We start from the raw sequence: 13,195 nt of genomic DNA, 5'->3' as shown, positions 1-13,195 counted from the left end.
TTATATATATATATATATATATATATATATATATATATATATATATATATATATATATATATATATATATATATTATAGGACTGTTTAAATATACAGTACAGTAAAAATGAAAAACTCTCAAAATAAACTCCATCAACATTTTTATTATGCTTATTACAACGCATTAAAGATTTACCTTATTTCCAAAGGAAACCTGCATTGCGGCCTTAGATTTTGGCCAAAAAGGAGGCCTCAAATTTCTTCAAATATTCACTGAGCGCTGCTTTACATCAGCTCTTCTCTCTCACACACAGCTGACTAACCCTGAAGCTGTGGAAGGGCTCGTTCTGGTTAACGTCGACACAAACGCACGTGGCTGGATGGACTGGGCCGCTCAGAAGGTCTGTCAGCTGTACATAAAGTCACTGTCTGATTTATAACAACAGGCGATATGTACCTGAACATGACTCGAACGGTTTGTGTTTCTTCTGCAGCTCTCCAATCTGACGTCTTCCCTCTCAGAACAAATGCTGAGTCACCTCTTCAGTCAGGTGTGTGTGACATTAAACTTAGCCTGAGTGAGTTTGTCTTTGCTAGAGGGCTATATATGTATTAGAAGGCTTCTGATCAAGCTGATGTAGATTGTTTTTCTTATAATAAACAGCTGAGTGTATAATACCATGCTTATAATACAGCTGCATACAGCAATACACTACTGTACAAGCCAAAAAACATTGTTTTCTAATGCATAATTTACATAAACATAAAGATTTTGGGCTATTTCCGTAACAAAAACATCATAAATACACATTTAAGAATTGATTTCATTACATTTTTGCCATTTGGGTCTGTAGATTTAAGTTGTAATTCATATCTCTAAAGGAAGTTTTCTCTAAATGAGTTTGCCTCCACTTTCGTATCACTTTTGTACACCAGAGATTTTTCCTGTCTATATTTTGAAGGTATTTAAAGTTTGGTTTGTTCATATATCAGTTGCCTGATATATATACAATTTTATTCATAAAACTGTATATAGTTTTTTTTTTTTCCCCCTTCTGATTAATAAAGCGATAACAAAATCCCTTCTGGAATGATCTTTAACTCTATTATGTCAACAAAATCAAACAAAGAGTTTGAACCAGACTTCATCCAATGTTCACATTTAATAATTTGGAAATGTATGCAAAGTAGTGCATATTTAATTAGACAACTCTTCATTAAACGTAACATTATAGAATACTTGTTTACAAACAATTGTCTGAATACAATGACATTAATGAGATCCATGGTTATATCTTATATGTTTAATTTTTTACCCTATTCACCTGTGGTGTCTTACCTTAACTAATATAAAATAACTGAAACATGAAATATTGATATTTTTTTCTTTTTTCTTTTACATTGAATTGTTATGTAAACAAAACAAGGCTTTTGAGCAGAACTAGCACCTGTGTGGGAAAATTGTCCATTTCTACATTGTATCATTATACAGAAATGTTTGACTACAGAATGATGTGACTGACCAATCAGAATAAAATATTTTAGAGTATTTTTAAGTATTTATATTCCATTATAAAAATGAGGGTGTGTAAAAAGATAAATACTGATTTTGTTGTGTGTGCATTTGTTTTCAGGAAGAGATATCAGCAAACACAGATCTCATTCAAACTCACAGAGAGAGAATCTCTAATGCGCCAAACCTCATCAACATTGAACTCTTCTGGAAGAGCTACCAGGGGTAAAACCACACACATGCAAAAAGAAAACACTGACTTAGCAACATGACTGTATGCGTCTGGCTGTTTAAATGTTTTATTCGGATTTTGTAAAGCCTTGGTTATATCCACATTACCACATGTTTTAAGGACTCAGAATATGACATTAATTACATTTTACTTTATTTAAATTTTACTTGAAAACACACATATGTCCACTTCATTAGTTGCTATTAATAAAGAAAAAAATTACAATGGCATATAGAGGACAATCATGTAGAATTGTGAGTGTCAAAGATCATCACCATTTGTGGCCAAATTTTTCTGAATGGTTTCATGCAGATAGTTGTGTTAATAGTGTCCTATGTGAACATGTTCTGCATTTATTTTCCCCAGTTTTTTTTTTCTTTTTTTTTTTCTTGAAATTTGTATTTGAATGTGCAGCAACAATAGCTGCCGGTGGGCAAATATATTGTATGCACCCCTTCAATGTCAAATTTGATGACAAGATGGCAACATTAAACATCAAACTCAAAATAACTGCTTTCAACACCCTGCTGGAAAAAACCCCCAGCTAAAACCAGCCTAAGATGGTTGGTTGGTCTTTGGAAGTAGTTGGTTTTAGCTGGTTTTCCAGCCTGGCTAGGATTTTATTATTTCATGGTTTTAGTTGGTTGTTCCAGCTGGTCTCCCAGCCAGACCAGCTAAGGAAGTGACCAAAAACCATCTAAAACTAGCCTGCTGACCAGCTAAGACCAGGCTGGATTACCAGCTAAAACCAACCTAAACTGGTTTGCTGGTTTTAGATGGAAGTAGCTGGTTTTAGATGGTCTCCCAGGGAGACAGGTTAAGGAAGTGGCCAAAAACCATCTAAAACCAGCCTGCTGACCAACTAAGACCAGACTGGATTACCAGCTAAAACCAGCCTAAACTGGTTTGCTGGTTTTAGATGTAAGTAGCTGGTTTTAGATGGTCTCCCAGGGAGACAGGTTAAGGAAGTGGCCAAAAACCATCTAAAACCAGCCTGCTGACCAACTAAGACCAGACTGGATTACCAGCTAAAACCAGCCTAAACTGGTTTGCTGGTTTTAGCTGGAAGTAGCTGGTTTAAGATGGTATCCCAGCCAGACAAGCTAAGGAAGTGGCCCAAAACCATCTAAAACCAGCCTGCTAACCAGCTAAAACCAGGCTGGATTACCAGCTAAAACCAGCCAAAACTGGTTTGCTGGTTTTAGATGGAAGTACCTGGTTTTAGATGGTATCCCAGCCAGACAGGTTAAGGAAGTGGCCAAAAACCATTTAAAACCAGCCTGCTGACCAACTAAGACCAGGCTGGATTACCAGCTAAAACCAGCCAAAACTGGTTTGCTGGTTTTAGATGGAAGTAGCTGGTTTTAGATGGTATCCCAGCCAGACAAGCTAAGGAAGTGGCCCAAAACCATCTAAAACCAGCCTGCTAACCAGCTAAAACCAGGCTGGATTACCAGCTAAAACCAGCCAAAACTGGTTTGCTGGTTTTAGATGGAAGTAGCTGGTTTTAGATGGTCTCCCAGCCAGACAGGTTAAGGAAGTGGCCAAAAAACATCTAAAACCAGCCTGCTGACCAACTAAAACCAGGCTGGATTACCAGCTAAAACCAGCCAAAACTGGTTTGCTGGTTTTAGATGGAAGTAGCTGGTTTTAGATGGCCTCCCAGCCAGACAGGTTAAGGAAGTGGCCAAAAAACATCTAAAACCAGCCTGCTGACCAACTAAGACCAGGCTGGATTACCAGCTAAAACCAGCCAAAACTGGTTTGCTGGTTTTAGATGGAAGTATCTGGTTTTAGATGGTATCCCAGCCAGACAAGATAAGGAAGTGGCCAAAAAACATCTAAAACCAGCCTGCTGACCAACTAAGACCAGGCTGGATTATCAGATAAAACCAGTCTAAACTGGTTTGCTGGTTTTAGATGGAAGTAGCTGGTAAAATGGTATCCCAGCCAGATAAGCTAAGGAAGTGGCCCAAAACCATCTAAAACCAGCCTGCTAACCAGCTAAGACCAGGCTGGATTACCAGCTAAAACCAGCCAAAACTGGTTTGCTGGTTTTAGATGGAAGTAGCTGGTTTTAGATGGAATCCCATCTTGACAAGCTAAGGAAGTGGCAAAAAAACATCTAAAACCAGCCTGCTGATCAACTAAGACCAGGCTGGATTACCAGCTAAAACCAGCCAAAACTGGTTTGCTGGTTTTAGATGGAAGTAGCTGGTTTTAGATGGTATCCCAGCCAGACAAGCTAAGGAAGTGGCCAAAAAACATCTAAAACCAGCCTGCTGACCAACTAAGACCAGGCTGGATTACCAGCTAAAACCAGCCAAAACTGGTTTGCTGGTTTTAGATGGAAGTAGCTGGTTTTAGATGGTATCCCAGCCAGACAAGCTAAGGAAGTGGCCAAAAAACATCTAAAACCAGCCTGCTGACCAACTAAGACCAGGCTGGATTATCAGATAAAACCAGCCTAAACTGGTTTGCTGGTTTTAGATGGAAGTAGCTGGTAAAATGGTATCCCAGCCAGATAAGCTAAGGAAGTGGCCCAAAACCATCTAAAACCAGCCTGCTAACCAGCTAAGACCAGGCTGGATTACCAGCTAAAACCAGCCAAAACTGGTTTGCTGGTTTTAGATGGAAGTAGCTGGTTTTAGATGGAATCCCATCTTGACAAGCTAAGGAAGTGGCAAAAAAACATCTAAAACCAGCCTGCTGACCAACTAAGACCAGGCTGGATTACCAGCTAAAACCAGCCAAAACTGGTTTGCTGGTTTTAGATGGAAGTAGCTGGTTTTAGATGGTATCCCAGCCAGACAAGCTAAGGAAGTGGCCAAAAAACATCTAAAACCAGCCTGCTGACCAACTAAGACCAGGCTGGATTATCAGATAAAACCAGCCTAAACTGGTTTGCTGGTTTTAGATGGAAGTAGCTGGTAAAATGGTATCCCAGCCAGATAAGCTAAGGAAGTGGCCCAAAACCATCTAAAACCAGCCTGCTAACCAGCTAAAACCAGGCTGGATTACCAGCTAAAACCAGCCAAAACTGGTTTGCTGGTTTTAGATGGAAGTAGCTGGTTTTAGATGGAATCCCATCTTGACAAGCTAAGGAAGTGGCAAAAAAACATCTAAAACCAGCCTGCTGACCAACTAAGACCAGGCTGGATTACCAGCTAAAACCAGCCAAAACTGGTTTGCTGGTTTTAGATGGAAGTAGCTGGTTTTAGATGGTATCCCAGCCAGACAAGCTAAGGAAGTGGCTCAAAACCATCTAAAACCAGTCTGCTAACCAGGCTGGAATACCAGCTAAAACCAGCCTAAACTGGTTGTTAAGCTGGAAGTAGTTGGTTTTACCTGGTCTTCCAGCCTGGATAGGCTGATCAGGCTGGTCAGGTTGGTTTTAGCTGGTTGTTCCAGCTGGTCTCCCAGCTACGAAAGTGGCCAATACCCCTCTAAAACCAGCCTGCTGACGAGCTAAGACCAAGATGGATTATTAGCTAAAACCAGCCTAAGATGGTTTAAGATGAAAGTAGCTGGTCTCCCAGCCTGGTTTTAGTTGGTTGTTCCAACTGGTCTCCCAGCCTGACCAGCTTAGAAAGTTGCCAAAAAAGAAATGATATATTATTTATAGTTGCCGCATGGACTTTTAACTAGTATACAAAACACTATTGATCTCAGATCTGATTTGTTGGGATGATTCTAGAGACCTTCATGATGTGTCAACAAAAAATACTTGTTAGTGAAATGAACTTTCTTTGGAAGGGTTTGCCTTGGTTTAGGCTAGAAGGGATACAGCTCTGGCTACAGGGCATGGGCACATCAATCTAACATTATTTTTGTCACACTGTACAACAATAATACTGTTTTTGTATTATAGCAAGGGCTAAGTTTAGGGTTGGGGTAGGTGTAGACGTTAATAAAACACAATCTAGGTAGAAAAACTAATTTCATTGTTAGTTTCTGGTCGGAGCTGTATCCCCTCTAGCCACAACCGTTTATCTTCGCAATGCTTCCTGGAAGTAGGGGTAGGCAGCTGACAGCCTCATGTGACAGGAAGAAAGTCAATGCCTTTTTTTCTTTAAAATCTTGAAATCCTTTATTTGGTTGTTTGGTTGCTTGTCATTGAGACATAAAATATAGATAGCATCGAGAAAAATACTTACAAAAGGAAAATGGCAATTATAAACTGGGCTTAAATTCGTTTTAATTACTTGCGTGTATTGTCATGTTGTGGTTTGTTAAAAAGGGCTTTTATTGATCTGACTACTGAAGCAGAAAGACAAATTAATTATTGTAGATTTGCTGTGCAATTGAATGCTTAGCAGTACATTTAAATGTGTGTTAAAAAGAGGTTAATTGTCATCTATCCATAACTATCCATCCAAGTTCCATGCAATTAGGTGTGATCTAATGTACATGTTATCAGCAAGTAGGTTTACACGCGGGATACAGCACAATGAAAGAAATGCAGTTTTGAGCGCCTTAATAATCATACTTTTATGTTTCTCTTTTTTTTTTTTTGCCTTACAGTCGTAGAGATCTGAACATCGACAGGAATAACATGTTCAAGTAAGAATGATGAAAAATAAAGCCGTCCTCTCTCACATACGTTTGTCTTTTGCCATCTTCTCACAAGTCTGTGTCTTTCAGATGTCCGGTGATGTTGGTGGTTGGTGACCAGGCTCCATATGAGGAAGCTGCTGTAAGTATTTATGTCAGTCAGTGGGTCAAAAAATAAAAAATAAATCACACTTACCCACAGAAGCTTACAGGATTCTTCTGACTGCACATCTGTTTCTGTCCACTAGGTGGAGTGCAACAGCAAACTCGATCCAACTACGACCTCATTCCTCAAGGTTTGAGCATCACCTGTGTTTTATGTGCCTAGTTTCATACTTTTATTAATGTTGCAATCATACAATCAAAAGAAGAGCAAAATAATCATAACTTATTTCTAAAGTGCCATTAGAACAATTTGTTAATTTATGACCATCATCCACAAAACCAGTCCTAAGTAGCACATGTGTATTTGTAGCAATAGCCAAAAATACATTGTGTAGTTCAGAATTATCAATATTTATTTTATTGTATTAAGTACAGATGAGGTTCCATCAAAATGTTTTCCTACTGTAAATGTATTCAAACTTCATTTTTGATTAGTAACATGCATTGCTAAAAACTTAATATAGACAACTTTAAAGGAGATTATTTTAGCATTTAGATTTTTTTTGCACCCTCAGATTTACGATTTTTAAATGGTTGTATCTCAGCCAAATATTGTCATTTTGTAACAAACCATACATCAGTGGAAAGCTTATTTATTCAGATGTCCGATTATGTATAAATCCAGGGTCCAGGGTATTAAAATGATTATATGAGAAAATTTGAACAGTTTTTTTTTTTTTTGTCACAAAAAAAGCAAGTACATTTTTATATAACCTCTCTGTTTGTTTTTATTCAGATGGCTGATGCTGGCGGGATGCCACAGCTGACTCAGGTAAGGCAAATCACACCATTATTCAGTGAATCTATTCAGATGAAATCTGTGCAGTGTGTAAATGAAATGTGTGTCTCTACAGCCCAGCAAACTGACAGAAGCGTTTAAGTACTTCATTCAAGGCATGGGATACAGTAAGTGACCTGAGAGCATTTTGTTATTGAGAAATATCATACAAATGTATAAAACTGAGGTTTTAATGTGAATCAGCCACTAACTATCATTTAAACGTTTGAAGCCAGTAAGACTTATTTTAAAAGAAATGAGTACTTTTATTCATAAAGGATGCATTAAATTGATCAACAGTAACAGTAATACTATTTATAATATTAGAAACTTTTTCTATTTCAAACAATTATTGAAATTCGTAATCATCAAGGAATCCTGGAAAATAATTGCCTATCAGATTTTCCGTAAATAAATATTCATATTATCAACACTGATACTAATTAGAAATTTCTGAAGAATCATGTGACACTGACGACTGCAGTGATGATGCTAAAAATTCAGCTTTGATCACAGGAACCATTTACATTTTACAATAGATTTACATAGAAACGATATTTTAAAGTATAACATTTAAAATAAGATGTTATAATCTTACTGTACTTCTGATCAAATAAATGCAGCCTTGGTGAACAGAGGAGGCTTCTTTCAAAAACAAAACAAACAAAAAAATCTTAAGGACCCCATATTTTTTTGAGCATTAGTAATAATATACACAACAGTGCTTAAGCTTCTCATTATCAATAAACAAGACATTTAATCCTTTGGTTTCGTTAGACCTGTTTTTGGCCAGAATATCTAGAGCAAGTGGTAACCAGAGCTGGGTAGCAACTGATTCCAAAAAATAAAATAAGTACTTGTAATTAGAGTAAGTTACTTTCTAAAAAAAAAACCTCGTATTTAGACTAGTTACTTTTTTCAAGATTACATGGTTACATATTAGCAATAAATTATTCATCATTTATCAATTCTCTCTAATGTATCTTTTTTATATTTTAAGTTTTCCTTTCTAAATTAGTCTACCACTTATATATACTCCGAAAGTCCAGTTTTGTGGACATTCACACATAGACTAGTCATCAGTCATTGGATTTACAAAAATCCTTTCAGGTTTAAGAAGTGTTTCAACATTGCATCAACTACTGAATTATTACTCAGTAGGTTATTTTCCATGGATTGAAAGGCTTTTGTCTTGCAAACCAATTAAAATGTACAAATTCTCATTATTTCTTATTTGCAGGCATTCTCAACCGTTTTTGACATCTGAACCTCTTTCACCTAATATAATCAGCAATTCTGCAAAAGACAATATTTGAGCATCGTAACTTTGCAAATGTAGTTTATGCTCAAACAGCAACATTACACACTAACTAAAGTAAAAAAAAAAAAAAAAAAAAAAAAAGGGAAATAATAATCAGTGACCCCAGAGATTTTAAAATGTATTAAGTATGACATTTGCATGTTCATGGTTAATGGTCATATGGCATGCAGGTAAACATAAAATATTATTTTTTAGTATGTTTATTATTTTGATTGATATTTTAAAAATATTTATTTTAATTTTACATTTTTATGGTTTAAATACTTGTTAGCCTTTCATTGAACTCACTTCATTAAACCCGCTGCAGTTTCTTTACAAACCCCAGTTTGGAAAACCTTGATGTAACAATGTTTAATGCAAATCATGTTGCTAATTACAATGAAAGAACTTTATTTTGTGTGCTTTTAGATCATACAAGGTACAAGATTATCCTGTTTAAATCAATGTGATAAACGAGTAATCTAAAAGTAATCTGATTATATTACCTAAAATGTTTAAGGCAATGAATTATGTTACTGACTACAATTTTTGTAATGTAATTTGGAATCAGCGACGGATTACAATTTGTAAGTAAACAAAGTGATTATTTAAAATAAATTATTTTCTTACTAAGATTTTTTTTTGTCTTGTTTCCAGCCAAAATATATAACAATTCTTAAATCAAGAAGGATTTTTTTAGAAAGTAAAAATTATTTTCTTGTTTTCAGAAAAAAAAAAGGTCAAAATTAAGTTTGTAAAATTTCTAAATAAATACATGCATACATAGTTGTGAAAAAAGCTGAAATTAACTTAGAATTATAAAGGGGAATTTCAGAACTGTTCAATAAAAAACGTCAGAACTACACTGCAAATAATGCTTTTCTTACTTAGATTTTCTGTTTTGTTTCCAGCCAAAAAAAAAAGAAAAAAGAAAGAAAGAAAAAAAAAATCCTAAATCAAGAAGGATTTTCTAGACTTTTGCTTACAACAAGCTAAATAATCTGCCAATGGGGAAAAGCAACAACAACAAAAAAAAAAATCGTACTTCAAACAGAAAACAATATAAATTTTTGTTACCCCCTTGGCAGATTTTTTGCCTGTTTTTTTTGTTTCAAAACAAGAAAATATTTTTACTTGTCTAGAAAATCCTTCTTGATTTAAAAATCTTTAAACATTCTGGCTGGAAACAAGATGGAACATCTAAGTAAGAAAAGCATTTTTTGCTGTGTGACTTTTTAATAAACAATTCTGACTTTTCCCCTTTATAATTCTAAAGCAATGAAGGTCATTGCACACTGAGTCGGAAATTTTCGTTGCTTTTTTTAACGTGCGAAAAATTCGGACTCAGTGTGCAAGCAAGTCTAGGTGAAATTTCGGCTTTTTCACAACTATGTATGCATGCATTTATTTAGAAACAAAAAAAGGAATCCCTTGTGTTCGTTCTCTGATGTCTGCGCTGCTTCTCTTCTCCTTCAGTGGCGTCCTCCTGCATGACGCGTCTGTCGCGCTCACGTACCGCCTCTCTCACGTCCTCCTACTCCATGGAGGGCTCGCGCTCCAGATCCCGCACGCTGTCCCAGAGCTCGCAGGGCGGACAGCTCCCGCCGAGCCCGTCCCATACCATGGAGGTGTCGTGCTGAAGAGTGCCAGAGAGGGGGAGAGAGATGGACGGATGAAACGCTTGAGTCTCCTGGGTGGCGGAAAGTGAGTTTCGCGCGTGACGGCGGATGGACGGATGATGACGACTCTCTCCCTCCCCAGATGATAGAGCCCTTTAACTCTGTGACATGGGCGGGGCCTTTAATGAGACCCAAACGTAGTGTTAACCAATAGTAATACTTCTAATATGAATATTGATTATTAATATTAATAACGACGAGCGTCACTGAAAAAATAAATAACGATGTTTCTCTTAAATACGTGTTGAATTTCTAAACAAAACAATAGAGAAAAGAGTATAAGCTCATAATGTGTGTCTATCAACTATTATGTGATTATTATTTTTGGTGTGCTTTTTTCTTTCGTTTTTGTATTTTGTATTATTATTATTTTCTTTTTCTGTTATACAATCCTGCTGCTGTGAGAGGGGTGCAGTATTTTCGGAGACCGTGGCGAAAGTTGTAGGCCGAAGTACTCGTCTCTGTAGATGACAGCCACCTCATGTCTTCCATTTGCCCTTAACGGAAAAGCTATATACATAACAAAGTGAAAGAAAAATACTGTAATTATATTTTACTTTGATTTGTTTGGTTGCGGGGTTGGGGCCATTGGGGTCTTTGCCTGTTTTGAAATGCATGCCGGAATTTTTACTTGACCACGTAAGTCTATGTTTTTTTTTTTTTTTTTTTTCTTTACGTTCGTTTTATTTCGGTAAGAGTGTGGTACGGACTTAAATAGGAAAGAACAACGATAATGTCACAGGGGTCGTTGTGTTGCAAGCAAGTGACGTACATGTCGTTCACATTGTACTTATGTGAAGTCTTTTCATAGAAACCGGATAAAAAACATTGTACGGGAATTCATCTGAGAGATTGCTAAAATGGTGAAAAGATGTCTCTAAAATGGTGGTTGGGTTAAAGAAATTGATGACGGTAGGCGAAAAGGAAAGTTGTTTGAGCGAGCGTGATGAAAGACTATGAAGACTAATGCACCAAGAAAATTATAACTTTTAACAAATCAGCTCATTTGTAAAACACATCTCTGCAAATCAATCTACAAAAATTACCGCAAGAAAATGTGTCATCAGATTTTGTCGTTTTTTCCAGTTGTAATCACAAATGCACACATCAGCTCGCAGAGGAAATTTGTGGCTAAATGTGGAAATCTTTTCTAGTTTTATAAATGGGAAACTGCTTGTGTCATAAATGAGCCGACAGAACTCCAACAAAGACCTTTAAACTTGGTCTTACGACAAAGCGTACTCGATTAAGTTTTTGCACGTTTTGATTCGTGCAATTTTTAGAAGTTCGCCAAAGTATACAGTATTTACAGACTGTCCTGAGAGTGTGTGGGGAATTTACAAGATCAGGTGTTTGGCTTTTCAAGGCTTTCCCTAACAAAAATGCCGCCATTTAATTGTTAAACACGCTCATTCACAAGTCCAGTTATAAATCACCTCAAGGTTTGAGAAATAAAATACATTCAGGATTAATAATGTTTTTATTCAAGCAAATACTGACCTGTAAACAGGAATTCATCTGCCACAGTGTGGCTTTTCCACCCGCTCTCAATGAATGAGGTGGCGATTTCGTATAAATTCGTACAATGTGATTTGTACATAAACGTACAATTTATAAAACAGAAATAAGCATACAAGTCCATCTCTAAACCGTTGAATTTTATAAATTATCCACCAATTCACCAAAACATAAATGCTTACAGATTGCCTTGAGAGTGTGTTGTAAGTTTTGTGTTTTTGAAGTACAATGCGATTATCTTAAAAGGCCTATGGTTTTGATACCAACTGATACCATTACTGTACCATGGTACAGCCACAGTATTTTGTTGTAATCCCGTTAGTCGTCTAGCAAAAGCTAGTGTTTGGTTGGAAACAATGGGGGTAATCTCATGGTGATGGTGACTTTTTGTCTTCATGAAAGGCCGCTCCTAACGTAACTTGAGAGCTTTGGCTCTGGTTTGAAGTGTATTTATAGCCATGGTGTGATCTAATGCTGAACCATAGTGACTTGTACACAGGACGTGTGGGCATGCCTGAGCGTGCGTGCGGTGCTTTACCTTTCTGAAGCACAATAAGGGAATTTCGTGCGAGTTCGTTCAGAAGAATTGTGACGCTTCAAAGCGCTTGTGTCAAATTCACTTTGCTGATTAACCAGCCCCTTCACTGCCAACAGGTTGTAGCCATGTCTTGTGTTAGTAACCCATTCTAAGAGCTCTTGCAGTCGGCAAGCCATTGAGCTTGTCAGGTTAGCGTAGCTGCACTGTTTAAACTTTAAACATATAGAAGATTCGATACAGAGCGCTCGAAAGAATACCGAAAACACTGCGATATTTTTGACACGATTGCTAACACTTGCCAATAACAACATAGACCGAAACCTCACAACTAAAAATGCACAGTAACAATCATCTTCAGCAAAACACTGCCCTGAAAATGACAAAAAATCTGAATATCCAACGTTAATTGGAAAGTTCGTCCAGTCGTCGTAAAGATTCTAAAATCACATTAATTTTTTTTTTAATCCCGTTTTAGAGACATTTTCTTTTGTTCATGACAGAAAGTTGGCATTAATGGGTTGAGTAAGTGGGAAAGGTTTTTTTTTTTTGTCATGTTGGGATCATTGTTGGAATATTAATAATGGAGTTCAGCGTGAAGACTTCAAGATCATCCCAGATTCACAGGAGACTTTACCAAAAAAAAAATACATGGATTATTATTATTTTTTTTTTACCAAATACGTAGAGAAATAACCATAATAAATTTGAGAATAATGACACAATAAAATGCAAATAATGGAGAAAAGAATGGATTAGGTTGTGGCGCGTGTTGGGACGGTGTGAATGTAAATGTGTGTCCATTTTTCCCTTTATTTTTAACTCTCCTCAATGAAACCCTTTTTACCTTTTATTTTCTGTGAAGTAGATTTGCGTCTCGATGTCCTTATGGGTTAGACATCAGTGTGCTAGTTCTTGTGTAACTTTTTTAGCTTTAGCAC

General features: G+C 36.6%; 1 protein-coding gene across 1 annotated transcript; it reads left to right on the top strand.

The window, feature by feature from the left end:
• Nucleotides 1–294: 294 nt before the first annotated feature.
• On the top strand, nt 295–13,195 carry LOC141317206 (protein NDRG2; the record flags this gene model as incomplete). Its single annotated transcript, XM_073832981.1, has 9 exons — nt 295–381; nt 475–531; nt 1,615–1,718; nt 6,250–6,288; nt 6,370–6,421; nt 6,528–6,575; nt 7,181–7,216; nt 7,299–7,350; nt 9,999–13,195. Coding segments are annotated over 9 exons (639 nt in total), but the record flags the coding sequence as incomplete, so codon positions are not given.

Source organism: Garra rufa, unplaced genomic scaffold, assembly GCF_049309525.1.
Source record: "Garra rufa unplaced genomic scaffold, GarRuf1.0 hap1_unplaced_475, whole genome shotgun sequence".
In the NCBI taxonomy this organism is placed as follows: Eukaryota; Metazoa; Chordata; class Actinopteri; order Cypriniformes; family Cyprinidae; genus Garra; species Garra rufa.
The sequence above is the reverse complement of the archived record's forward strand: the minus strand, read 5'-3'. Positions and strand labels throughout refer to the sequence as shown.